General features: G+C 45.0%; 1 protein-coding gene across 1 annotated transcript in view; it reads right to left on the bottom strand.

Moving 5' to 3' along the window:
* Positions 1–26380, bottom strand: part of Klf3 (KLF transcription factor 3) — a 33416-nt gene extending 7036 nt beyond the window's left edge. Inside the window, exons 1-4 of the mRNA XM_076864584.2 lie at positions 25937–26380; positions 11153–11248; positions 4699–5185; positions 3906–4059 (exon numbers count right to left, since the gene is read on the bottom strand). Coding sequence (XP_076720699.1) covers positions 3906–4059; positions 4699–5185; positions 11153–11209 — 698 coding nt within the window. The 5' untranslated portion in view covers positions 11210–11248; positions 25937–26380. The remainder of the gene's footprint in view (positions 1–3905; positions 4060–4698; positions 5186–11152; positions 11249–25936) is intronic.
* Positions 26381–27535: the final 1155 nt, after the last annotated feature.

Here is a 27535-nt window from a genome sequence, read left to right as displayed (position 1 = left end):
CAACAACTGAGTGAGACCCTATTTCAAAAAAAAGGACTGGGAATATAACTCAGTCCTAAAGCGTCCCCCTGAATTCAATCCCCAGTACTGTCTCCTCTCTCAAAAAAAAAAAAAAAAATTCCCAGAGGGGAGAGAGGAAGGCCATTCCCCACGATGTCAGCTCCCCAGCATCAACCTGCCAGCTCCCCTGGGATGCCTGACATCCTCCCCGCTCTCCTGTTTTCTCTCACATTCCAGAATTTGCATAATTTTCCTAGGTGGATCTGAAATCAAATCCCATTAAGCATCATTACTATCGACTGTGTCTTTCTCAGAAAGGAAATTTGGTCGAGAGAAAAGGCAGATGGGGAAAGGCTGAGAAAAGCTGTGCCTCATGTTCTCAGGCTTCCCTCTGACAGCATCTGCCACCAAGAAGCTCCAACCGCCCATTCACTCTCCTGATGATGGAGCACTTGATACATTACAGGGGCACGTGCTGGCCTCCAGCTGAAACCAAAGATGCCTTTCGCTCCTAAAGATGTTCTGGATCACATGGGAATGTTTTGTGTGAGTGTGCAGGGGGAGAAAAAAGACTGGTGAAAAGGGGAAGAGACAAGGATTTGATGAGGGTGAACACTCAAGTTGTTGAGTCCCAAACAAATAAATCATGAAATCAAAAGGGAGCCCCTGAAATGAGATTTGTTTTTTGTCTTGTTAAAAATCTGAATACACATCCCTTGTCAGTAAGGTTGACAGGCATGCTAAGAAGTGATGAGAAAAAAGAACAAAAGGTATGATTATTTTAAGTGACCTTGACTTACTCCTCACACTCCTATTAGGAAAGAAAACTGTCAGCTGCGAGTGTCACTTGGTCTTCCTACCCTGATGCCTGGAAAGTAGGAGGGAACAGATGGACAAACCAGGAGTGTTTAGAGACTCGGGGCAGGATGGAGAGAAAGTCTTTAATCTCACACACACACACACACACACACACACACACACACACGCATGCGCACTTACAAATAATGGGGGAAGCCAGAGGTTTACAGACATGCTTTTTTAAAATGCGGAACTATTCATTTACAATCCTTCATAAAAAAGAAATTTATCAATTTATTTTTAACTTTCAACTCTAGGAAACCAAATGCCGAGGAAGAAATTCAATGGTTAACTATATCTCCTAAGTCTCTGGGATACGGGGCAAATACCTATCCCAAGATAACTTTAGAAATCTCTTGCAATTATTGGACTTTATGGGACAGGAATCTAATAGTTTCAGCACAGTGATTACGATTGCTTTTCCTAGCTGTGGATCTGGATACACCGAAAGGTTTTGGGCTCCAACTTTAAATTCCAGTTCTGTCACTGACAGCATCTGTGATGCTGGGCCAGGTACTTAATTTCTTTGTGACAGGCACGATGATTGCAATGCTACCTCAGAGGGCTTTTGGGAGACACAGTATTTTCTTCAAAGGTTATTGTGGGAAATGTGCTCGAAGCACCTAAGAATGACATTTGCTCCAGAGGTAAACTTCCTAAATGATAGCTGTTGATAGGGTCTTGAGACCTCACAGTTTTCTGGTCTTCTAACTCCTCATTCTTAAGAGGAGGTTCAGGATCATAACCAAGAAGTGAGGACAGCTATCAAGTATCAGATACCTGATCGCTGTTTATCTGGTCTTTGTTTTGAGTTAGGCTGACCTCTCCTAAGTTTGCTGCAATACAGATGCCAGAGCAATTGGATCCTTAAGCTTTTTGTTCTACATACAGCTTCACATATGCAAATGTATAACAAGAGGCATCTGATATACCTGTGAGTGCTGTTAAGGCTAAAGTTCTAACTCTAGGATCAAACAAATGAATGTTAAAGCTGTAACCTCAGTCTTTGGGAAGAGGTGCTTCCTAAGGCAAATATTCCTGGGTCTGCCTCACTGCAACAGTCCTGGGCTCTTGGTTCAAGTGATTCGTTCCTAGCTAGCTGGTTTCCTATGTGGGCTGCTACTGGGCCCACTCCAAGACATTACTTAATCACATCTGTAAGAGAAGTTACTTAAAGAGTCCATGTCCCAGTTGTGGCTAATCTGAATTTTTTTTTCTCCCCTTTTGGAGCAAAATGCATTCTTAGGTCAGCATTAAAATAAGCACATTACTCATTCTTCATTAAAAGCCATTGGGTTTGAGATCACCCAGAAAATGAGAGACTGCTTTCAAATATTCTTCTAAAATGTTTTGAATTATAATTCAGAATAGCCTAGACTTTGGACAATACTTTTTCAGTCAATGGATCTCTCCCTATGTTGGTTCTTGGCTTTATTTAGTTACATGATTATCTTTTCTATCAGGGGGCAGGAACAATTACAAGTTAACAATTATATGTTACCTTGCCAGAGATACCCCTCATCATCAGAAAGAGGTGATTCAGCCCACAAGATGTGACCATTTTACTCAGTCACTGTGCTTCCTTTTACCTGAGTGCTTAAATAGATGCAGTCAGCTCCTTAGCTATGGACAAGACAGCAGAGACAGCACTCATCAGGAACAGATCAAGTGCAGGTCCCCACGGCAAACTGTGATTAAGGCCAGTGACTGAACGTCTAGCTCATCAGTTCTCTATTTACCCTGAAGGAAATAATTCCTTTGCAAATACCTGGAAAAGTCTCTTTAGGGAGGGCACTATGTCATTGTGAGTAGTAATGGTATACAACTCTCTCAGACAGTCTCCCTGCTGGCTGCTGTAGCTGGGTAAGAAGATGCATTCTTTACTTCATCTATCAGGGAATAAACGATAACAAAAACAAAAAAGACTACAGCTCACTGCAAGGGAGAATTAATACGTGGGCTACCAGGAAGGCATCTCCCCAAGCTCAATGTGGGTACCATTAGAATACATTTGAAGTCACGAGAAAACAGCTCCTCTAAAACCAGAGACTTTGATTTGGCTGTTAAGTGTGTAAGAGGAAGGTAGAGAAGTGAAAAGATGGGCTCAGCATTTATTCAAGGTGGAGAAAAAAGTGATACAGGAGGAAGATGATGGTGGGACCCAGCAGAGACAATGGCTATTGCCCTTGAACTAGGCCACTGAACTGAAGCACCACAACATAATTACAACAGCAATGATTCTAATCAATAATGAAAGTAAAGAGGAGTGATTAGCCCAAGGTCATACACGTGGTGAGCAGCCAGGATTCAAAAGCCATCTTTGCAGCAACCGCAAACATAGCCTGCAGAGTGACCACCCGGGCAAGGCAAGGATGTCTACAGTGGCCGATCCCACATGGGATATTATTTGACCTGTGTCAGAGCACACAGCACAGGCCTCCTGGGGATGGCACTTGTACAGGATACAGAACACCCTGCAGGCAGCTATGAAGATCGGAGAATAGAGTCCTTTCAGCACTGAGCTTCTCTGGGTCTCAAGAACAAGCTTCTATTGCCAGTGCTGTTTACAGGACTCTTTTGGAACTCCTCTTTGGGGCTTGAGGCTGGCTGGAAGACATCTCCCATAACAGACATATCAGGAATGACACCTGAGAGGAATCTGTGTCCACGTGAACCATTTCATGACCCCAGCTACGTGGACTCTCTAGAACACCAGATCCAATCTATGCAAGGATTCGCCCTTTGTACAGGAAAACTATGCACACAAGCCAGGAAGGATGGAAAAACAAACAAAACGAAAAAGATTTATGTGGTGAGGTGAAAAATCATGGGTGAAACATTCACTGAAAAGCTGAGGTAACTGTTGTCACAAGGCTAGAAAGTGCAGTTTTTGGAGAGAGTCTCTGTCTTTGACCAGAGCTACCATCCACTAGATGCAACACAATGTAAGAAGTTCCTGGTCATTCACAGCATGTCACGTTTGTAACCTGTCTTTCCACTCCAGGTCCCAAGATGCAAAAAAGCCAGGTACGCCTAAATATACTTACTCTTGCAACAATGCTTGAGGGGGGGACACCGAGTTCATTAAAGGGGGTGGTGACATTTCTTCGGGATAATAATCTGTTCTCTGTGGTTCAATCCCAGGTTCAATTTTAATTTTTTTCTGTAATATGGGCTTCTCATATGATTCAATTACAGGTACTAAAAAATAAAAAAGGAAAAGTCACTCTACATATAATTTGCCAATTTCAGCTTTTAAATGCTCACTACATAACTCCTATCTACAGCATTAATGTGTGTATATTTATTTGCCTTTGGCAGGATTAGAGCAAGAATAAATTTGTGAGAGACTTTCTCCTGACTATTGTTTTACCAGCAAGCAGCAAACATGGGGACCTGGACTTCTTTGCAGAGATTCTTCCTTATGAATTCTGGTCATCTCTTTCAACCTGTAGCCTTGTGTCCGACCAGCTGGTAAACAAGGTGGCTTTTCAGAGCCACTACTTATCACTGTGACCAAAAAGTATTTACTAAATGCCTTCTGTACCCCAAACCATGTTAGTATTCAATAAAACAAGGTACAAAATCAAGATTTTTTACTATCCCAAGGCTGACAATTATATAATGAAAGCAATCATCTCAGGATAGTAAACAGCCTAACTCTCCAATATGGACTCTTCAAAATAAAAACAAAACCAAGGAAGGGTCTCGGGCAGATGAACGTTTCCTTCCCAGAACTCAACAGCTTTGCCTGTGCCCCCGCCCCCCTCCCCACAGCCACTGTCCAGGGAAGACCTGGCACATGAAGGGGCCAGCAGCTCTAGCGCCGGCAGAGCTTACCTTGCATGCTACTGTTTGAATTTTCCATCTCTTCCGACAAGGAGACCATGAGCGGCTGCTGGAGGTGGCTGGTGTACATGAAGGGGACGGGCTGCACCACGACTGGCTGGATGACAGGCAGAATGCCCGGGCTCCGGATTCCGTGCCGAGAGAGGGCAGCTGCCATCACCGGCGGCATGGACAGCGGCACACTGAAGGGCTGCACGCCCGGGGAAGGGGGTGAGTACTTTTTGATGGGCGGGCTAGAAGAAGGCATGCTCAGCCCAGGGGACGCCCTCCTGTGAGAGGACGGGAACTTGAGCGAAGAGGGAGAATTCCCAGCCGAGGGTGGCGAACCCCGCTTGTTCACCGTGAGGTCCACTGGCTCCATCTGTATTCCGTGTGACAGGCCCTCTGGGGTCTGAAAGAACTTATCGGGTAACGGCGTGGAGTAAATGACCCCATACTTGTTGGGCTTCATGGGCTCCATGTAATTAGACGGGTAGGACTGTTGGAAAGAAGAAAAAAGAAACACGCGTCACCACAGTCAGATGAGAAATGTTATTTGCTTGAAGTACAAAGTAAAACAACAATATCTAACAGGGCACAATCACATGGGCTTTAAAAAACAGTTTACATATATAATTGATTCCCCGCCCCCAAAGACCATGAGAGAGATGGTCTAGCAAAAACGTTCGAACCAATAAGACCAGTGTGGTCCTGGGATATGTGGGAATCTGCAGTTTTATTCTAAGATTGCCCAGTCCAATGTCAAGGTTGATACCGGGTGAGGCTCTAAAGCAGGTTGTATCACAGGCTTGTGGGTCTTTATTATTAGGACTCAGTGTTAGGAACCCCCAAGACCCAGCCAAGACACATTAACCTTGCTGCTTTTCTGATGGGACTTCTTCAACTGGCAGAAGCTGTCTAGTTTTCCTATCTTTAAACTCTGCAGGACATGAAACATTTCTTATGCAAGTGGTACCTTCTGATGGGTTCCAGCTGTGAACAACCCATTCTTAGAATGGCAGAGGCAGGAGGTTTTCAAGTTCAAGGCCAGCCTTGACAACTTAGGGAGACCCTCTCTCAAAATAAAAATAAAAGGGTTGGAGGTGTAGCTCAGTGGTAGAGCACCCCTGTTAAACTCCCAGTACCAGGAGCTGGGCTCCCGGGGAATGAAGCAGGAGTGGTTTTGACTGACTGAGAGCTCTACTGGGACCATACCTTTCCTCTCTGGACCTAGACTATGTGCATCTCCACCTGACTACACATCAGGATCATCTCCTCTTTCTGAAATTCCAGGTGCCTGGTTCCTACTCCAAGCACCTAGCATCATCAGAGTACCCAGAAGTAAGGGATTAGCCAGTGAAACCTCTTTATTATCTAATTTTGATGTCAGTTCCGTATCCTTATCCTTCTGTGTTTTGTTTTCTTCTGCTCTTTCTGTATCTGGATCATGATAATCTGTATAATCTCCCAAAATAGCAGTAGGGTGCATGCCCACGGGACACCTATGATACCCAAGGAGAATGACATTCATTGCTTTAAAATGGTTATGTGTTTATTTAAATGTGTAAGAGAAAATGGTTCAATTTCTTATAGTAGTGATATATAAAGAGTTCAAAGCCAGCCTCAGCAAAAGTGAGGTGCTAAGCAACTCAGTGAGACTCTGTCTCCAAATAAAATACAAAATAGGACTGGGGAGTGGCTCAGTGGCAAGTGCCCCTGAGTCCAATCCCTGGTACACCCTGTGTATACCAAAAGCAATTCTAGAAAAGAAGGCAAGAAAAATGACTGACTAAATATCAGAAGTGCAGGTGCTCTGAAGGTGGGTACCCAAAAATCCAACTTCCTGGAGGTTGTGAGGTCAACATTTAAAATTGGATTCAAAGAGAAAAACCATGTAACGAGCTTAACATAAAACTTGACACACCAGGATGTCTTAGGAGTCCCTTCTTGTCCTTACACAAGAGATGCACACTGTAATGGGCTGTGAAATTCCAAACAAGGCTTCTCAAACTTCTCTGTCCACTCAAATTCACTTGGGCATCTTGTTAAAATGCGGATTTTGAATGACTAGGGAGCAGTCCAAAGTGCCAGAGACTACTTTTTGAATAGCAAGGCTCTAAATGACAGAATAAAGATTGACTGAAGTGGGGGGGGGGGGGCAAAAAGAATTGTAACTGCTAATACTGTTCAAGGACAGGAAGGATATAAAATTAGGAAATACAAAATACACAAAATTTTAACACCAGCTTTGAGTTATATGTCAAGGATTGAATGACGATGATTTCTACATTTCTTTAGAACCTATCACAAAGAAGCACACCAGCAAATGAGAGGTCCAAAATACACAGCAATATCAATATTACATATGTTTCAATTTAAATATTAACCAACAAGAAAAAGAATCACAAGGTTCACTAGAAATTATTATAGATGACGCATAATGAAGAGTTCAGGAATTAATTAAATTCAGGGAAGAGACAGACTTCTCCTAGTTCTAAAGTTGAGCGTGCTTTTTATAATTCTCCAGAGGGCAAAAGTTCTGGTGCTAGCAGAAAAGTTCAGGAAATGGAAGGCAGCATCGATTCTATTTACCAAAATGTAGCTTCTCCCTTATTTTCAGCCCTATTCTTCCAAGACCTCCCTCTGACCTAGATTTTAAGGCCAATAGTTATTGGCAGCTAAATAGGAAGCAAAATGAGGACATACTTTCATTGCTGGATTTTTCTATCCGTGGCATGGGTTTAAGGCAAGTAGGAATTTAGAACCTTGGGGGATTTGTAAATTTAATATTCTCAGGTTTCTCAAGCCATCAAGAAAGAAGTCACACATGAAGCTCAGCTTTAGAAAAACGCAGTTTTTACCAATAGTTTGCTTTCAAATGCATGTCCCCTCCCCTACTGGACATGTATTTCTTCTGAAGTGCCAGGGAGACATATATATGTCGCCAGTCACCCAACTCTTAAGTACTAATTAACTATTTCCAGTCCAACTGCCTCACAAAAGGGTGAAGAAATATGGTCCTCCAAACCAGTTCACTGGCAAAATGCACTGCAGTGTTTACCAGAATCTTCTCCGAGCCATGTTTACTTTAATTATTTGGGTGGAGCACGCAGCTACTGCAATCAGCTGGCAACCATTTCGATCTCCACAGAGTTAAGAACTGATACAGGGCTCCATCTGGGTGTGCCCCGGGCGAGTCCACTCTGGTAACAGTTGCTTCCCTTCTGCTCCAGACCATTCCTATCTTCTAACAAAGCAATGCAAATAGGCGTGGCTGTACTGGTCCTAAATCCAAATCAGCGGCAAGGGTGGATGAAGCAGAAAATTCGTTGTTTGTGGCCATGGAAGGACATTCAATGCCGACCCCCCTGTTCTGGAACAGATCATCCCAAAGACAAGACACAATCAAGTTCTACCCCAACCCCCAGACTCATCAAGGGAGGAAAGGGGTCTAGTTTTCAAAACCATCTGTTATGAAGGAAAGTTCCTTCCTTCTGTTGGAACATGCACTCAAACATCCACACCTCCAGCGTGTATGTATTCACTGGCTGCTGCTTCTCACTGGAATGTGAAGCGAGGGCCTGGCATAGGTGCTCAATAAACACTTGACGACTGCTTGGAGCAAATTAACACGCTCTCAGAAGGCCTTCACCAATGCCAGGCTAAGCAGAGGACCAATTCTTTTGAATCTTGGAGGGGGGTGAGGGGCGGAGAGATATGTTGGGGAAAAAGGCAGGGGGTTTGGATAATTTTCCCAAAGGTCTACCACTTTATACCAAAATGAGAATTTCCATAGCTTCTTATTTTATTAGGAAAGGTTTTGGTGAGTTTTCCATAAGCAGTCTGTTTAAGTGGGCAGGGTGACTGAACACATCTGGAAATGACTTGCCCCTCTGTGCAACCAAAGCAGAAGGCTCTTTTTCTACCAACCCAGAAAATCCATGGAAATTTAGTTAGGATGAAGCAAGGGAAACTACTGGTTCTAAGTACCTCTCAATCTCTAAAGAGTCCGAAAGAAGACAATATTCACAAACCAAAAAGAAAAAGAGAGGAACACACTTCTTCAAAAGTAATCTTCCCATAGGAACACAAGATATTTATAAAAAGATATTTATTAAAGGACTTTTTTTAAAAATTGGCTTTTTAAAAAACAATTTGCTTTCTGACTTCCTGAATCATATCCTTTAAATTTTCAACCTTTTTAGAAATGGTAAAACAAATAAACAATTTCCTTACATGTGCATATTTCACAAATTAAAAAAAAAAAAAATCAAGGCTCAGGGACCTGCTAGAGAGTCTGCCAACCCCGGGGACAGTGAGCAGCAACGATCCCTGGCGCAGACCTGGAGGGAGGGATACTCCACTCCTTGTTCTCACACATTCTAACAGGGTGAGCCAAAGCCTCAGAACACAAGCTTAGCAGCAAATAGTATGAAGGCTTATATTTTAGTAAGAGAAAAAATGACATTTTTCACTTTTTCTAAGCTATGGCAAAATACCAAATAAGCAGATTGCTTCTGCTGGGCTCTTCTTTTAAGGGGTGGGGAATAAGTTACCATAAAATATTTTTATTCATAAGCGGGACTTTAAAAAAATTGTATAAATGTCCCATGTTGCCTTAACATTTATAACATACACTTGAATAGTCAAAGACTCTGACCCTCGAGCCAAAGACTGAATTAAAAAGAAAAAAAAAAGAATAATAAATTAGATTCATACAGTGCATCTATGAAGGTAAAGAAGATGAAATCTGAAGATGTAATTAAGAGTGGAAACCAAAGCTCTTTATTTAACTTTTTAAAACAAAAATAATTACAACTCCTTACTCTTCTAATGTTTCAGTTAACTAAAATTTCTTCTCTGAATTAAGGGAAAAAAAACCCTTCATTGTAAAGACTGACATTAACTTTTGGTGAAAATATTTAATTAAATTTTGTAGGTGTCAGTTGAAATCCAGCACATGAAGGAGAAAAAGATTATTAGCTGCAAAAATATACTTCTACATATTTTAACTTCATGTATTAATACAAGTTATAGCATTACAAGTTAATAGTTACTTCCAATTTATTTTATTTTCCATTTTTCACTAAAGTGCATTTCCTTTCACTTAATTATTTCATATCAATTTAGCAATGTGGATCTTCATTTTAGCTTGAAATGAGGCTCTTGAGCCATATTTCCATGCTTGATTAAAAGCACTGGAAGTACACCCAAGAGTGAAACCCATCAGCGATGGTTCTGCATCATTTGTCAAATTAGTCATATTCTTCAGCACTGAGAACCTATTCACATTTCAAAGACAGAATTAATGGGGAAATTGTTTCACCTTAATTTTCCTCCAAGAGGACCCTGCACGGCTGGGGGAAAAGGGGTTGATAAATGGTAGCATGGACTAAAATTAGAAGTAAATTTACTTTTTCAATTAATAAAATTATTATTGCTTGGTTATTATCACATTCAGACACTCGGTTATCCAGTTATCATGCTGGAATGTAAATGTCATTTCCTTCAAGACCTCTGACTTAGCTTTTCATTACAGACACTGGTAAATACTTCACTGGCTTAGTAATATCCATGGCAACTGGGTTCCGAGGGCCTCGAACTGACCCCCGCGTATAAACAGTTTTGGCAGGAACCTCCCTCAGCCAATGCATAAGGATGATCTAATTTTGCAAGCGTGTCATTACCAACCTTCGGATACACAAACTCAGGCCAAGTTTTTCCCCTTGTGAATATTTTCCAAGCCCGAGGAAGAAAAAAACCAAGACAGAGTGGGAGCATCGCCTTGTTGTTCAATTTTCACTAAAACAGATCCGCTCTAGTCTAAGCCACTCCTGTTCTGAAGTCAGACACCCCTCTGCCCACCATGTCTCCTCTTCATGGCACTAGTACCGCACCTACATAAACACCGGCACCAGTTACTAGTCCCCTGGTGTCTCACAGTACCTGATGGCCTGGCTCGGGAGAGAGGCCAGCTTAGCAGGAGGACCTTGAAGACAACAGTGGACATAATTCCCACCCAGCCAGATTCTTCCCAATGAAATGAGATTCTGTCCTCACTGCCAAGTTCCTTCTCTCTGGCTTCTCAGCCATCTCTCATGTGGTCGCAGCCCCTTGTGGCTGCTGTCGATGATTTTTAAGCAACTCATTTTATCCGTGATATGGTTTTACGTACAAAAGGTTTGGGGAGTTTTGTAAATCTGCTTCTGTGACAACCACATTCTCCTGTGGCCTAAGAGTTATGCTGAGCATGTCTTGGAGGGTGTGGGGGACACATCGAGGAAGCAGGGGTCACGTTCATTAAGGGATGCAGCTGCTGCTGGGGGGACACACCCCTCATCTGTTACTGCTCTACCTGCCAAATGACTGGCAAGTGGTGAGTAACTTCAGGGACTGACACAAGACACACCCGAGTTGGTATGACTCGGAATGAATAAGGAGAGGTATTCAACCCTGGAAAACTTACCACCGAGACAGGGTCCATCGCCTCTTGCTTGACAGGCACTGGGTCAAACATGAGCATTCTTTTAGTTAAACCTTCTAGGGTGCTCTGGTGTTTGGCCTAGAAAATAAAACAAGATGTCCATTTAAATTCCAAGGTCACTTTAAAAGTAAAATTTCATACTCTATACATCCCCCCCACCCAACGGGCTTGGTCTACCTCTTTCTCTCTATGCTCAGAATGACTGGAATTTGTTTCCTTTACCTACGAAAAATGCCCTTTTATGTTATTAAAACCATACTCCATGGTCATAACCAGACGAGGGTCAACCAGCATTGCTAACTCAAATACACAAGCCCTGATATTTCTGGAACAATATGTACAACCTCTTTTGAGTAGCAAAACTTGCATAAGATCTTGCTGTGTGACTCAACAGAAGTTCACATTACATAGGACTGTTAAACATCTTTTCTTCTCTATGTCCATCACAGAAACATGGGAGAGGGGAGATGAGCCAAAAGAAAATCTAAAACCAACCATCCTTGTTTATCCTATCAAACCTTCATTTTTAAGTGGGAGCAAAGAATACATACTATTTAGTGCTTATAATTTCAGTTAAAACTTTATTGTGAAAAACGCTATTTTATAAAACATTCTGTTGGTCTCAAATTTGGTACCAGGGATTGAACCCAGGAGTGCTTAACCACTGAGCCACATCCCCAGTCCTTTTTATTTTGGGACAGGGTCTCACTAAATTGCTTAGGATCTAAGTTGTGGAAGCTGGCTTTGCAATCCTCCTGCCTCAGCCTCCCTAGCTGCTAGGAATACAGGCCTGCGCCACTGCACATGCCTCAAATGACAAATTATTTTTTAATTACATTGATTTAATTATTAAAGTAGAATTCATCTTTACCATTTACATTTCTTTGAGAAATGCCCGTTCAGCCTGAGCCTTACCCTCTCATTGTTTTCGAAGCACATTTTACATATGAAGAACATAATCTTATCACTTCTTAGGAAATTACCCAATGTAAAGGAAACATCTACCCTCATCCTCTGCTGTGCTTCTCTTCTGTTGTTCTACTTTTTAATCACACTGCTTTGTTTTTTGTTCTATACTGGTCCACTTTTAATACTAATCTACATCAGGTCAACTGCCTCTTCACAGGACAAAATATCTAATCTGCACAACGTTCAACTGCCTTTCACAGCCCACAGAATCACTGCCCAGCTACCACTCGGATTCTCAGAAACCTGCTTCAGGTACTTACTTATTATTTGCTCAGTGCTTTGGTTACAGGCAAGATCTTTATACCTCACCCTGGCTTAAGGGGCAAAGTGAACAAGCTCTAGATTTGAGTTCTACCTGAAAAAGCTGCAGAAGTCCCAGATTCTGGGTTACTTCCTATGTTTCAGTATCACAACCCTTCACCCCACATCTTCTTGACAGCAATTCTGTAGTTTGCTGTCTATGCTCTATGGGTCATGCTAGTCCACCTTTACCTACAATTATGGAAGTATAGTTGAATTATTTGAAGGAAGCCTGTTCTGAGTCTCACGACAGCATGTGAACTTCATCCATAACACAACATATGACCTTCACTTCCAAAGGACATTTTCCTACATCACAGGGTGTATTATAATCTACAAATACAATCTGAATACCAGGCTGCTCAAATCCACAGTGCCACTGTCCTCTTATGAGTAAACCCAGCAGGAACAAACTAACAGCCAGTGAAAAATGAACGACTTCATAATGAAGAATGAAAATCCTTTTGTGCCTTGAGATCTATTATTAACCAGTCCCAGCATAGCATGTTCGAATGGTCATAGTACCAAGAACTGTTATCCATGCCCCTCATCAGGCTGTAAACACAAGGTGAGATCCCTTGCTTAGATGGATCAAGTCAGATGACCTGCTGTCCTGCTGCAGGTTCCCACCAATACCACCTACACCCTAGCTTTTAAAATGAACGCACTTACAGATTCATCTAGACCATCAAGATGGGATCTTCAGGCAAACCCTTCTAAATAAAAGCATTCACACCCTTAGGTGTGAATGAGGGAAAAGAGTCCTGATCCAAGCAGATTGCAACCTGCCATGGGACAACTCTTTGCAGGTATGATGTAGACCACACCCCTGTATCTACTTCTCAAACTTTTAGGATGATCAAATGAGATAAAAAATAAAACAAAAACCACAAGTGGGGCACAGTGGCCCATGCCTGGAATCCCAGTGAGTGGGGAGGTTAAGGCAGGAGAGTTGCCAGCTAGAGGCCAGCCTTGGCAATTTAATGAGACCCTATGCAACTTAGTGACATCCTGCGTCTAAATAAATAAATAGGGCTGGGGATGGAGCTCAGTGGTAAAGCAACCCTGGGTTCAATCCCTAGTATCAAAACAAAACAAAAACAAAACGAACAACAAAAAAGCCCAGAACCCAAATCAACAAATAAACAAACAAAAACCCACAAAAAGACAAAAAACAGAAGTCAGGTGTGGTGGTACACACGTTAATCCAGCTACTCCCTACTCCGGAGGCTGAGGCAAAATTCTGAGTTAGAGGCTTACCTCAGCATATTAGCAAGACCCTGTCTAAATAAATAATTGGGGCAGCGGGTGTAGCTCAGTGATAAAGTGCCCTAAAATTCCCAGCACAGCAAAACAAAAACAAAAAACAAAGGTTTTTCCTTCTAAATTGTTTCTGCCAACAAGTATGCACACAAGTATATGCACAATTTTTGGAAATACAGGTACATGCTATACACACAAAACTAGATTGGTTGGTTTCAAATTCTGGAGCCATATTTGATATTTTCTAATAACATACGTAGCCTTAAGTCAATCCCCCCAACCTTCAGTAAAACTGAGATTAAGTTCAGTACAAAAGTTAACAGCAGCCTCTGCCCTATACTGGGCCTCACACAGGGGCTTGTCATTTCACATCTGGACTAAGGCAAAGAGCTTCCCAACTGGGCGGGCATCTCCATACTAGCTTACCTTGTACTCTGTCTATCAGTAACTACAGCATCGAATTCATCCAGATGATGGGCTGTGAAGTTCCTTTGGGTTGAAATTTTAACTCTACCCCTTACACCTCAGCCTGCAAGGACTTTGTCTAAAGCCTAAGGCATTGACTATTATTAGAAATAATACTGCTGTATCTTATCATTTTAAGACAATATTTAAATCAGTATTGTCCTTTAATTTTGACATTTTATCTAAATTCGTAAGACTTTTAAGAGAAACAAAGTCAAATATAAAACACTGGACCTAACAAAACCAAGTTTATTTTTATTGGAAAACCACAGAGTATGTTTATTTGTCCAGAACTCTACCTCAAAGTAGTACAAATGTGATGAAGAGATATTTCTAATTACAGAACTATTTCATCTAATAAATTCAGGAGAATTAACTGAATTAGAAATTTTGAAATGCCTAGGTAAATAATGCATCACTGGACAATAAAAAAAATCTGCAAAATTCAAATATTGCAATGAACAGCACCAAGTTCAATGTCTGTCCATATAGCTAACAGCACTTTGGTCTCAGTTTGGTAGCTGTGAAATTGACTTAAATGATATTATAGTGATAATCACAGGCTATGGAACAAGAAAATGTTGGAAGCTAAGATAGAAAGGAACCAAGTTTAGGAAGACAATCAAATACATTAACATAATCAGGTTTTTGCTTATTTATTTGCAAAAAAATTTCTACATTTTGAACTAACCACTTTGTCACTGGTATGGACTTTATGGATTCTGGTCTAGAATCAGAAGAGTGACTGCAGCATCTTCAAGGTGCCTTCCACAGAACTAAGAAGTAACTTCACTACTGCAAGAATTAGGGTCCCTCATTTGGTGTCCCTTGTTACCCATGGGCAGCTCAGTGCTCCGGGGGATATGATCAGAATGCCTTAAAAGAATGCTGAATAAACCAAAATGCTACAGAAAATCTACTTAAGATTGCTGCTGGTGTTGTGTGGTAGAACAGTAGGTGGCGCACTAAAACAGGTATTAGAGGCTAGTGCGCGGCAGCCAACTGAGCAGGCCAACCCCAGGGTCTTTAAATCCAGTGGGCTTGAACCAGGCTGAGGATGAGGCATTCTGTGAACTCTGTGGGTATCACAGATGAGGAGGCCTCAAATACGGCTCTGTTTTTCCTATTTTCCAATCACACGCATTTACATCTCAGTTACATTCAACTTGCTTAGCAGAAATACATTCTAAACCAAGTAACCCCAGAACAACAAAACTGCAATAAAAACCAAAACCAAAACAAAACAAAAAAAAACAACAACAAAAAACCTTTATGTTACTGAGGTGCCTACAAGTAAAAATACAGGATATCACCACTGCCAAAATAATCTCCTACAACTGGGGCATTTATGTTATTTTACTGGGAAGGGCCCATAAAACTGAATTTTTCCTAAAAAAAAAAAAAAAAAAGAAACAAACAAACAAACAAAAAACATTTCCCTTCAGACTCTCTCCACTTCTGACTTTTCAGATGTCAAAAAGGGTCAGATTTCTGTCAAAATGCAAAACTGCGGTTATATATTAAAAACCTGGCAAATCCCTGACGTGGATTCCAGACTATGGAACAAGCAATACGGCTCTGCTTCAGAGCTGAGGGAGCCCTAGGAGGCCCCCTGGACATCGGCTTCCAGAGGGAGGAGGCATGAGCTCGGGGCTCAGAAACACAGGGTCCTTAATGGAAGGCTGGTTCTGTGGTTACAAGCTCCTCTGCAGGGAGCTGGGGATGGACGAGGGCGGGAGAAGGCAGAGTATGAGGGATGCTGCCCCCCCACTTTCTGGGGACGGAGCAAGACCTGCCTGACATTCTCCTTTCTTATTCCCTTGTACTATGTTCTGTTTCTTTCCTCAGATCCTCAAAGGGTTCTAGCTTTACCTTCTCCCCATCCAGTCTGACCTAAGGTTCCCCACTAACCTGCTTCCCTCAAAGCAAACCTTCCTAGCTGACTCCCCCAGGTGTAGAGATCAGTACCATTAAAGCAACCATTAAACCATCTCTAAGTATCCCCTCGGCGCTCCTCAGTGTCTGGAATTTACAGGAGGAAGACTGACCATCCCCTACCCTTCACTCCCCAGAGGGGGTTAAAATAGTAGGTGTGGGTGAGTTTGTGGGCAGGAGCACCCCGGGGTGTGTGTGTGTGTGTGTGTGAGTGTCCCTCTCTCAGCCAGAAGGACTGCCAGGCAGGCAAGTGAAGTCCTTGCAGGTAAAACTTCCTTGCCCAGGTAACTTTTCTCTTTTCACTCTTTTAACCCAACTCTTTGAAAGCTGCTGATGGGTTTAATTATATTTAATGGCAGTTGTGCTAGCCAAAAATACAAGGGTACCGATGACACATGGGGGCAGGCATAAGTTGGAAGGTTCATCGAGAACAGCGAAATGCTGGCACCTACCTGGAAAGGCGTCCCGTTTTCATACCACCCAAGGATTTCCACCTACCTCAGTCTTCTATTGTTGGTTTGAAAGGAAAAAAAATTCCGCGAAATATGTCCCAATCTCTGCCCCTCATAAATTAGTTATTTTGCATTAATGTGTTTTATAAATGGGAGAGAAGTTAATTATTTTGTTTCAGATGAAATAGAATGATCCAGTGAGCAAACAATCCGCCCTCTCTCCTCTCTCCGCGAACAAGCCACCCAATTTTACTTTCCTGCCTCCACCCATCTGCTCCACCCCATGGAGAATTGCCAAGGGAGTCCAACTTGTCCAAACAGGACATGGCTTCAGATAAGATTCTGCCCACACCCTGTACTTCGGAAAGACCAAGTGAAGCAATTGATTTTGCATGTAAATAAGGACAGGTGCAAAGGTAACAAGCAAGCAAAATCCCTACACATTTCCAGGCTGGGGCTCAGCAGAGCAGGGGTAAGTGCGGGGAAACCCAAACCCATACTCCCCTTTAGAGCCACTCCTAAGTTCAAGGGCACCTGGTTAGAAGGCCACACCCTTCTTCAAAGAAATTTTAGCAAACACGAATCATTTTCCCTACTAAGGTTACACACTTGTTTTCCTTCTTTATGCTCTCTGCCGATTTTGCGCTTCAGTTTTAAGGGCAGGCAACCCAAGATAAACTGAAAAATACCCACAATGTCTAATCCTGCTGTGCACATAGCTCCCAAGCCTCGCCTAAGCCCTCACAGTCCTCCTCTGTGCAGCGTTATATAATCAAATCCAGAAGGGCTGTGTGAGGCCACATGGCCTCTCATCTGCCTCTGCCCGGTGCCCTCCCTATCACTGGAGACCCACCCCACTCCACCCTGCAGGGCCTCCACCCATGCAGCCCCACCCCGAGGGAGTGGGAGGCTGGGAGGGACCGACTGGCTCCAGGCAGCAGCCAGTTCCTGGAAATTCCGGCCTGAACAAGGATGGCTGGAGCCTTCCACAGAACCAGAAAGACCGTCAGGGAGGTGGCAGTTCCCACTGCCCCTGAGAATCCTCCACTACAGTTTATCTCAGACAACCACAGGACCTTTGGATACAAAACCTCTAGCCAACACTGCCCTGTCCCTCCAAAAGTAAACAAAAAAGAAACAGAAAGGCATTTGGAACCACTGCTATTCAACAGGGCCCAAACCCAAATCTTCCTCCTCCTGGCTCCTGCCTCCAAGAGGCTGCCCCTGACCCTCCCATTTGCCTGATTTTGTCATTCACCATGGAAACCTCAGGTCATCTGGGAAGCCTCCCTCACCCCCTTTCTTTCCCTCTCTAGTCCGGCCCTCAAGGGCAGGCCCTAGGGCCTCACACCCCTGTCCTTGAGAATTTTTTACCCCAGCAATGCAGCCCACCCCCTAGTCACCTCCAGTTGCCCGTTCTTTTTAAAATCTCATCCTTCCCAAGCTTACATACCCTCCTCCAAGGGGACCCCAGGGCTTACAGGGTGGGTATAGGTGCTTGGCACCCCCATTCTAACTGGTTACCCCCTGCTCCAAAAAGTGTCCCTCATGCTGGCCCCCCTGCCTCCCCCTCCCTGCCCAGGTCTTTGTTCATTTTTGGCCCTGATGCTGGGCAACCAGCGAGGAATGCCCCCCTCCCCTTCCGGCTTATCTAAATCCTCCTAATTCTTCAAAGACCGGCTCAAGGCCCTCCCCACCCTGGGCAGCCAGCTGAGGGCTCCCTGGTAGATGCCAGGCCACCTCTTCTTACCTAGATTTGCTTTATTTCCTCAAAGGCATGTACAATACCACCAGCAGGACTGAGAACACCTGATGGCCAGACAGGTGCCTCGCCCTGCCTCAGAGACTGCCTCTCCACTCTCCAGGAGACCTGGTCCCTTCAGGATTTGTTTAGGAATGCCACGTTGGTTCAAGGGTCAGGCCCAAGGAGCTAGGAGCTAACAGGAGAAGCAGCCTGAGCAGGGAGGGGTCCCACCTCCCTTTGGATGCACTTGAAGTCTCCTTAGGAAAGAATGGGGGTGAGGGAGGGCCTGGCCCCACAGGAAACCTAGTGAACCAGACTTCCTTTAAGAAACTCACTGTCCCTAACCTTATAACCTCACCTCTCAGGGTCCTCCAGAGTCATTCTCAAAGAACCTTTTATAACCCCTCCTGTGAGGTCTTCCAAACAAGTCAATGTCAAGGTCTCTATTCTCTGTTTTAAAATCCAAAATAGAAGACAATGGAAAGTAGGAGGCAGTGATGGCAGGGGAAAGGTGTGCATGGGGGACAAACACTGGGCTTTTTCAAAAGGACACTTCTATTAACCAAGAAACACAGAGCTAAGTGACCCCCCCCCCCACCTTCTGCTGGCCAGCACCACCTTTGAGACAGGTAATCACAGGTATTGTTCTTTTTCACACTGACTGTATCACTTAATGCCCAGGAGAGGTGTACTACTGCCTTCTCATTGGATAAGAACACCGAAACAGAAGTCAATTAACCTCCCAAGACCACACGGCTGCCAAGCTGGAGAAACAGGATTTGAACCCAAGGTCATCATCCGACTTTGAGACTGGTGGCACTCCACTCTACCACCTCTCCAAGCAGAGGGCAACTAGGACTATGAACAGTAAGAGTGGGACAGTGATTTCTGCGAACAGACTGGTCCTTGGGGATTAGGGAGCATGGGGACAGTCTTACATAGACATGATTTCAGCCACTACCAAGTGGCCCCAGCTGCTGCCTCTCTCCTTGAGAGAGCATGCTCAGATGCTTGGACACAAGATCAAAGACACATTTTGAAGGCCCCAAATTAGGCTATTATTCTTCCTTAGCCAATGCACCTGCAATTGGTCCATAAAACTGCTGAGAAAAATTGGCAGCTTTACCCAAGTAAATACGGAAATCCTCCTAATAACTGTACAAAGGTGGAAGGGTCAGGTCCTCATCCCCATTTTAGAAATGAGGAAATGGAGGAACAGAGGTGAAATGACTCGCCCAAATTCACGGAGCTGGTTGGAGTTGCAGCCAAGTAGAGAAGTGTGCCTGCCTGCAGACTGGGGCTCTTTCTGTTCTGCTTCACAGTCTGCAAGGTGGGACCCAGTTTTAGGTGAAATCGCCTCATCCTGAGGTCACTCCACAGCACGGAGGATGTGGGTGTGTACACTGGTCTGTGTTAGGCAGTGCCATGGGAGGTTCCTACTGGCAATTAAGATTTCAAAATGCCTTTTCAGGTTAGATCACGGCAGACCTACTCCATCCTGTGGCATAACTCAGAATAATGATTGCACGTAATTTGAGATTAGCACTAATGAGTAGGTGCTCAATAAATACTTGGGAGATGAATAAATGAATGGATGTCAAACTACATTCTCACATGCTAGGATGAAGTGAAGGGCAAGGGCCCTGGAATGATTGCACAGCAGGTGTTTCCATGGAAAACCGGTTGGGGGGGGCCAAAGTCAGGCGGAAACACCATCTTCTAAAATGCGAAGTAGATGTGAAAACTTTGGACGCTTGGGAAACAGAGAAAAACTCCCTTGTTTGCAGAACTAAGCAGAACAGGAACTTGATCTTACTAATGAAAATACTTTGGGGTGCAAAGTTTTGGAAGGTACCAGTGTACAAAACGCAAGAATAGATAAAGGAGTGGATTTCAGTGATTAAACTCAAAGAACGGTAGAAGCAAAAAAGAATGACACGTAGGCCAACTGAGAAAAAACCTTCACTGGATTCACCGGTCGCTCTCCAGGGTAGAACAAACTAACCTCAATACCCAATCCATGGCTCCTCTTTAGATTTGGCCAAACTCCACGGTTCGGGGTTGAAGACAGCTCAACCACCCCTGGTGGGATCCTCAAACCTTCTGGAGACTGGCAACCACCACTAATATGTCCCAGACTAAGTGAAGCTCTTTGTAAAGTCTCCTGGAAAAAGGGCACCCCTTTCCTGGAAATCAGGAGAAGAACTAGACCGAGAAGTTCCGCCAAATGAACTGGCTGAAGAGCCACACAGCTTGGTGTTCTCTGTCTCTAGCCCTCCTTAATTAGCTGGGGAAATGATAATGTATTCAGCCTACCAACACAATGGAATGAGTTTCAAAAATCTCCAGAAACCTGTTATGCTTAAAGAAAGAACTTCACTATAAACACTCTGGCCAAGGGACACAAAACAGATAATTTCTTCAGTGTCCCATGAAAGATTGTTATATTTCACAATCAGCACAGGCCAACTGAAGGGTAGACAGACATTTTTTTTTTTTTTTGGGGGGGGTGGTCTTGGGAGAAAACACCTCTAGTTCTGGTTCAGAAACTGTGTCTACAGTATTGTGTCTTTTATTACTACTAAAGTTCAAGGAAGGAGAGTTTGGGGTTGGGGGAGCAGGGCTACCTCCTTTAGACAATGCCCTCCCTTATCAGGGCAGACTGCTGTCTGGTTTCCTGTCTCAAACTCCAGTGTGACTGCTTAAGATGAGAAGCAGGGCCTGGGTCTAAGAAAGGGGCAGGCCAGACTTGAAAATGAGAATTCTAAAGACCATCATAATCCTTTCCCAAGTCATTATAAGAGGCACCTCCACTAGAATAGCACCTATTAGCAAACCAGGTATCACTTGTTCTAGGACTCTAGAGATTACTATACTATTATTTTTAAAATAAAGTTGAACCAAGGACAAATGAAGCAGTTCAGAAAGAAACTCCATTTCCAGAAGAATGTCATTCCTAGTACTTAAAGGATGAGGTTGCTTGTATTTATTTATTTTTCTTAAATACAACTGGCTGTGAAAATAGAGCAAGAAACACTGTCTGTGAAAGCTGCCACTGTACAGCAAAAATGTGGATTTGGAAAAATTAAGAAAGGCAAGTACTGAAAAGCAGGATAAAGAAACGGAATGGAATTAAATTAGGAATGATGATTTACACTATTGAGATAAAATTAGTATTCAGTTTTTGTTTAAAATAGTAGCTATTAGAATAATTTCTGTCTACTATTTCGTACAGCCTTTAAAAGCTGGCAGAGATTTTCCTGATAGACTCCGTTAGACCCTAGACCCTAATCATTCCTATTAATTAACCCCCTCTCCATACCAAAGAGGAAGGAATGACCTGGCTAAAGCCACATCAACATTCTGCCTACCAAGTCTACTTGGATGGTTAACAACCTTAGAACCCAAAAACCTTGCTTCAGTTTGGGATATTTCCGAATTTCGGTTTAAAGGCCTCTTGTTCTGTAAGTTAGCCTAATATTTCAAGTAGTTTTTCCCAAAGGAGAAAGAGGAAAAAAAAAATCTTACTGGGACACTCTAAATCTCCCATCATTTCTCAAGGAAGGTAAACAGTAGCCAACTACTTGATACCAGTAACTTAAACATCAAAATATTTTATACTTTCCTTTTCTATATGAAAGAGTATGATGGGATGTGATATTTAAAGCCAAAGTTCTATTATCAACAACATCTGAGAGTACCAGGCCTGATCTGCTGCTTTTGCAACTCTTTGAATTGATTCCATTAGAGGACACTATAGATCTGTCCTTTAGATTTTAAAGAAAATCCCAAAGTGAGTTTAAAAAATATGCTTTTTCCTTCCCAACCATTTCTTTAAAATTAAGTTTTTGAAGATCCAAGAGAAAAATAATTTCTTAGGGTAGGTTTTAAACCTAACCCAGAAATTGAAATTCATGACTTACAATGGACAGAATATTTTTAAAAATTGGAATTATAAAAAATTTGTTGCTGAAAAACCAAAAAGAGGCATTCTTCTTCTGTTTTCAAAAATATAAGATTAAAAATTTCCAAACTATCATTAAACGAATTTCTTATTGCTAGTTTCCCTTTCCCTTGAGCTTTTTATTCTTAAAATGGTTTGGAAGTCAGATCCAGAATACAGTAAAATCTTTGTCCTTCAAAAATTGTCCTGGTATTTTAATCTCTCTCCTTAAAAAGCTATAATCCTGGAATTTTTTCAATATATGCTTTGCTTGAATTTTTTCCCCCAAAGATTCTCCTTCAAAACATAAGCATGACTTAACTTAGCCCAGGTTGCTAGGACTGCTTCAATTCTCCACTCACTCATGAAAGTCTACCTTGGGCTGCTGTTCATGTTAACAAAGGTGGATCACATCTTCCAGATAACACAAGGTCTTCTCTACTGTAAGGTGTTAATCCTAATCCAAAATTGACAGCTTCAGGGCAAAAAGCCTATCTTAAAACAAACACCTGGCCCACCTTCACAGAATTATAAACACAAATCAGGACAACCTCCTTTAGATTTCTTTGCCAATATGCACACACATTTCTTCAAATCACAGTGTGGCAATGAAAAATTTAAAAAGGTAAAAGTATTGATTCACCCATATAAACACAGTGGAGCGAAGGGTGTATGTAAAAAAGGTTAACTGACTTCTCATTATGACATAACACAGGCATCTTGAGCAATCGCAAGTGTGTAGAGACATGATAACTCCCTGGGAGGGGATGCTGAGTTTAGGGGCAGGGACCACGGCCTGGTCTAGGCTACTGATCTACCAGAAAACAGCCTGAAACAGGAAAGAGCACACATATGCCACTTGGAATGTATGACGCAAACCCCAGCCTTGAAACAAAGAACAGGAAACAGCTCTGCTGGCTGTGCTGGAGAGAAAGCACAGAGAAACATTTAGCCGGCCCTCCCTGACCCTATATTCATGAGCAGCTGGAGTTTTTTAAGACAACAACAGGGGGGTGGAGGTGTTTGTTCTATGGGTGTGAATAATAACACCAGCTTTATACTGAGGACCTGCCCTATTTACAAATAGGAGCTGCCACATATAGTAAACATCCTAAGTGCACATGTGATTTTATCATAGTCAAGCTGCAGAGACCTTCCAAATTAACACCAGCCTCCCTCCTGATTTCTTTTGTCTCTTTCTGCTCTATCCTAATAGCTAATCCCTGGCCCTAACCAAATTTGGGGGGGTCGTCGGGGTAATGATGACCTTACAGTTTCATGTCATCAAGAAGAAAATTAAGATACAGCCCTGCTGTTAAGAATTCAGATTACAATTGGGTTACCCCACATAACTGAAATTGGGCCAGTTTTAAGCCTCCTTTAGTCACAGAACTAAATTCCAAGACACAGACTGTGGGCCACTGAGAGTCACCCAAATTTTCACTGTCTTTTTCAAATGCAGTTAACAGACATAGTTGCACAGAGATGCTCATCTGTTCTACATGTTCAAACATCTCCAGAAATTCATGTTTTGAGATGTGATTCTGTCCCTGACATTTCCATTAATTCAAATTGTAATGCAGTCTGCAGACTAGAGTACCAATTTTTATAGGTACCCTAAAATACCTGTTTTCCTTTAAGGGTTTTTAAGGTAACAAAGTGCATTTATAGTCCCATTCTCATTATTTATCTTCCTGTTGTTAGCCAGAACGGATTAACTCAGGTTTCCACCCTTAACGATTTGAGGATTGGTGTACAGACATAACCACAGGTTAAAAGGGGGGTGGGGGATCACTGTACCCATAGCAACAAGATTGGGTTTTAATTTAGAAAGTTTGCAGTGAAGAAAACAATAGCTTTCTCCAAAGCTATGCTGTTGTTTTATATCTGACAAGGTTTTGTGGTCTAAGCAGCTACTTTTCTTTGTTATTCTCACAATGCAAGTCTTATAACTTGCATTCTCCCTCATGCAAGGCCAAATGTTGTTTATAGAATATCTTCATTGAACTTAACCAATAGTACCTTAGGCTTTTTTCTCCTAATAGTTCTACAGCAAATCCCACTGACTGTAGAAATTGAGAAATCAGTTTCTCTAGGGAGTTTAAATCAATCAAACATCTTATTCCGGGTTTCTATTAACAGCCCAAGGTTAACTACCATGCATACTTCATGTTTCAAGCCAAGGAAATCACTTGAGGACTCTTTCTTTAAACAATACCACTAACTTGCAAAATTCTGGAAATGTTAATGCTACCAGATTTTTTTTTTCTTCTAAAAACAAGACTTCCCTAGGGTGAGGCAGATCATCATCCAGATGGAATTCTCTTATAAACATGTTCCTCAAATTCATATATAAAACACTCAGAAAAGGGCAGCACAAAACTGCTGTTGAAAAACCTATAATGAACAACTGCCTATGCCCCCACTTGATTTTGCTTAATAATTCGATACTAAAGGTAAATGAAATCAGAATACCACTTCATACTTTTCCCCATACACCAGACTCCTGTGAAAATAATCCATGTATTTAAGGTGTCTTGGGTGATATTAATGGGAAAATAAATTTTGAGTTAACAAAAATTCAGTGCAAAAATGTTTATTTGTGTAAAATACAAGAATGTGGGTAAATCCCAATTTACATTTAACTCAAGTTATTTTTAAAAAATGTCTTAGTAGATTCTTCATGTAGTATCACCGTATATTGCTGTAAATCTTAAAGCAGTAAAGTGTTTCTGTTATCTGCCAAAGAAATGGATATGACAATTCCAGGTCTTATCTGCTATCTCCAAGACAGCCCTCTGAAATGTTAGGTAGGTCCCAAGGATCCGGGTGCAGGGATCAGTCCCCGGCGGTCCCCTCTCGGCTCGAGTCCCTAACGCTGCAGGCGGTCGCCTAGGGCGCTCTCCGCCTCCAGCCACGCTGCAATCCTTGCTCCAGGCACTGCGGCAGGTTCTCTCCGTGCCCCCAGGAGGACTCCAAACCCGGTCGGCTCTTTTCCCCTGCCAGGAGGAGCCAGACGCTCCTGCAGTTCCCGGGTTCCAGGACCGAGAATGGGATGCTCCTCCAGACCCAACTGCCCCAAGTTTCTTCCCTGAGGGGCCAGAGGCTGCTCCAAGTTTGCTCTGCAGGGCGAGCGGTTGCGCGCCGGGTCCAGGGAAGGGGGGCGGGGGGCGCGGACGGAGGGCGGGGAGGGGAAGGACGCTGGAGCCCGGGTGTGTGCTGGGGGTGGGGGGACAAGAGGGGGAGGAGCAGGAACGCGCGGCCCCGGAGCTACCTTTCTCCTTACAACGCAGCCACACGCGGAGAGCACTGGGGTTTCTGGGGCTTTGGAGGGAACCGCGAACGGGCGGGCGGAGGCCGGGGGACCACACAGGTGAGCCCCGGTCCTCGCCCTCCCCGTGGCCGCCGCGGGCGCTGCGGGACTCGCTCCCCCGCACCCAGGATCTGCACGGTGTCTCCCCAATCCCACACTTTTGGCCGCGAACCAGGGGACCCCCTCCCCCTCGCTTCCCTCCGCCCCCACTCCTGGCTGCTAGGAGCAGCAGCACTTTCCCAAGCCCACAGGCAGCCCCCGCTGCACCCCAATCTATTCCCTGCGCTCCCCCTCCATGAGAAAATAAAACAAAACCAGACAAGGCAAAAAGGGGGTCGCAGGAGTCAGGGCAAGGAGCAAAGGTGAGGAAGAGGAGACTTACTTTGCGAGGCGCGGTGCTGAACGCTGCCGGTGAGAAATAAAGGCCCAGATCCCGGCTGCCGTGAGCCCCGCGAGTGCAGTAATGTCAGCGGTCCAGTCCTGGCGGCGTTGGCGGCTGCGGCCGCAGGGGACAGGGACCGGGACGGGCGCGCGTGCGGCGCGGTTCGGCTCGGCTAGGCGGGCGCTCGCGTTGCGCTCCGGCTCGGGCCCCGGCTCCGCGCGGCTCCGCTCCTGGCTCCCCTCTGGCTCCTGGCACCAACTCTGGGCAGTCACATGACGCCGGCGCCGCTCGCTCTGCGAGCCTCCCGGGGCTGGCGGGGTAAGTAGAGGCTGGGACCCGGGGTGGGAGGGTCAGGGAGGGGAGAGGGAGCCGCCGCGGCCGCCCGGGCTGGGCGGGTCCCCACCCACTTGGGTGGAGGCAGCCGCCAGAGGGGTCGGCCGAGTCACTCGCGCAAACACGCACCCCGCCCTGCGCCCTTCCCCCGCCACCCCCGCCTCCCGCGCCGCCTCCGCCCCGCCCCGCCCAGTCACCCGGGGACGGCCTGACAGACACTCATTATTCCCCGGAGCGGGCGCCGCCCCGCCGGCCGAACCTGTCCCGCGAGGCGCTGCGCGGCCGTGGGGCTGGGCGTGCGCGGCGCGGCCCCCGCCCCGGCCCTCCGCCCTCGGCCCCCGCCCGGCCTGGCGCGCCCAGCCCCGCGCCCCAGCCGAGTCCCCGCCCGCGCCCCCTCCCCGCGCCCTCGGCCCCGGAGCCCGCGCCCCGCCCGCCTGGCCGGGCCGCCGCGCCGCGCCGCCGCCCGAGCCCGGGGGGAAGGAAGGGTGGCGCTGCCCGCTCCGGGCGTCACACGGCTGCAGCCCGCTGCGCCGCTTCCAAAACACACAGCCGGGCTCGCGGGCGAGCCGAGGCGGGGGACCCGGGCGGCCAGGGCCATCAATCACCGGCTCCGGCGGGAAGGGCGGCCCCGGGCGCGGCGGGAAGGGCTGGGCCCCGCGGCCAGCGCGGCCCCTCCTCGGCCAGGCACACACACAACTCTGAAAGAAAAAACAGCGAAGGCAGCAGTGGTGCAGAAGTGGGTGGACCTGGACGGATTCGGGAGAGAACGAGCGGCAGCTGGGGCGGGGGGTCAGTTGGAGGGGCTTCAAGCCTGAAAGGGTCCCGAGTTTTCAGGATCAACCGGACACCCTGTAGGCGCGCTCTTTCTTTTTGCCCTGGGGCTTCGGGGCCCCCTCTTCGTCTGCCCAGCGTTGAGGTGGCCTGGGCGGCACCCCCCAGGCTCGCGGGACTTTTCTTTGAAAGCTGGGAGACCCCTGGGGGCATGCACCTCCCACAGGCCTGCCACTGGAGCGAAAAGGCGGCCGTTGCTCAGACCGGCCTGCCAGAAAACTTGGCAAACTTCGGTGAGATTCTCCTGCCCAGAGCGAGAGCTCCGGCTGGCTGAGGGCTCGGCTTGGCGACCTTTCATTTATGTCGCTTCTCTGGGAGCCAGCGCGAGCGAGCTCAGTGGCCTTCACGCGCTGCATGTGAGCGGGACGACGGAAACGCACTTTCTGTCCAAGCCAGGCCCTTAGCTCGGTGCTAGAGTTTAATGCCTTTTGAATT

The sequence above is a fragment of the Callospermophilus lateralis genome, chromosome 8 (assembly GCF_048772815.1).
Source record: "Callospermophilus lateralis isolate mCalLat2 chromosome 8, mCalLat2.hap1, whole genome shotgun sequence".
In the NCBI taxonomy this organism is placed as follows: domain Eukaryota; kingdom Metazoa; phylum Chordata; class Mammalia; order Rodentia; family Sciuridae; genus Callospermophilus; species Callospermophilus lateralis.
This window is presented reverse-complemented; position numbering and strand designations above follow the sequence as displayed.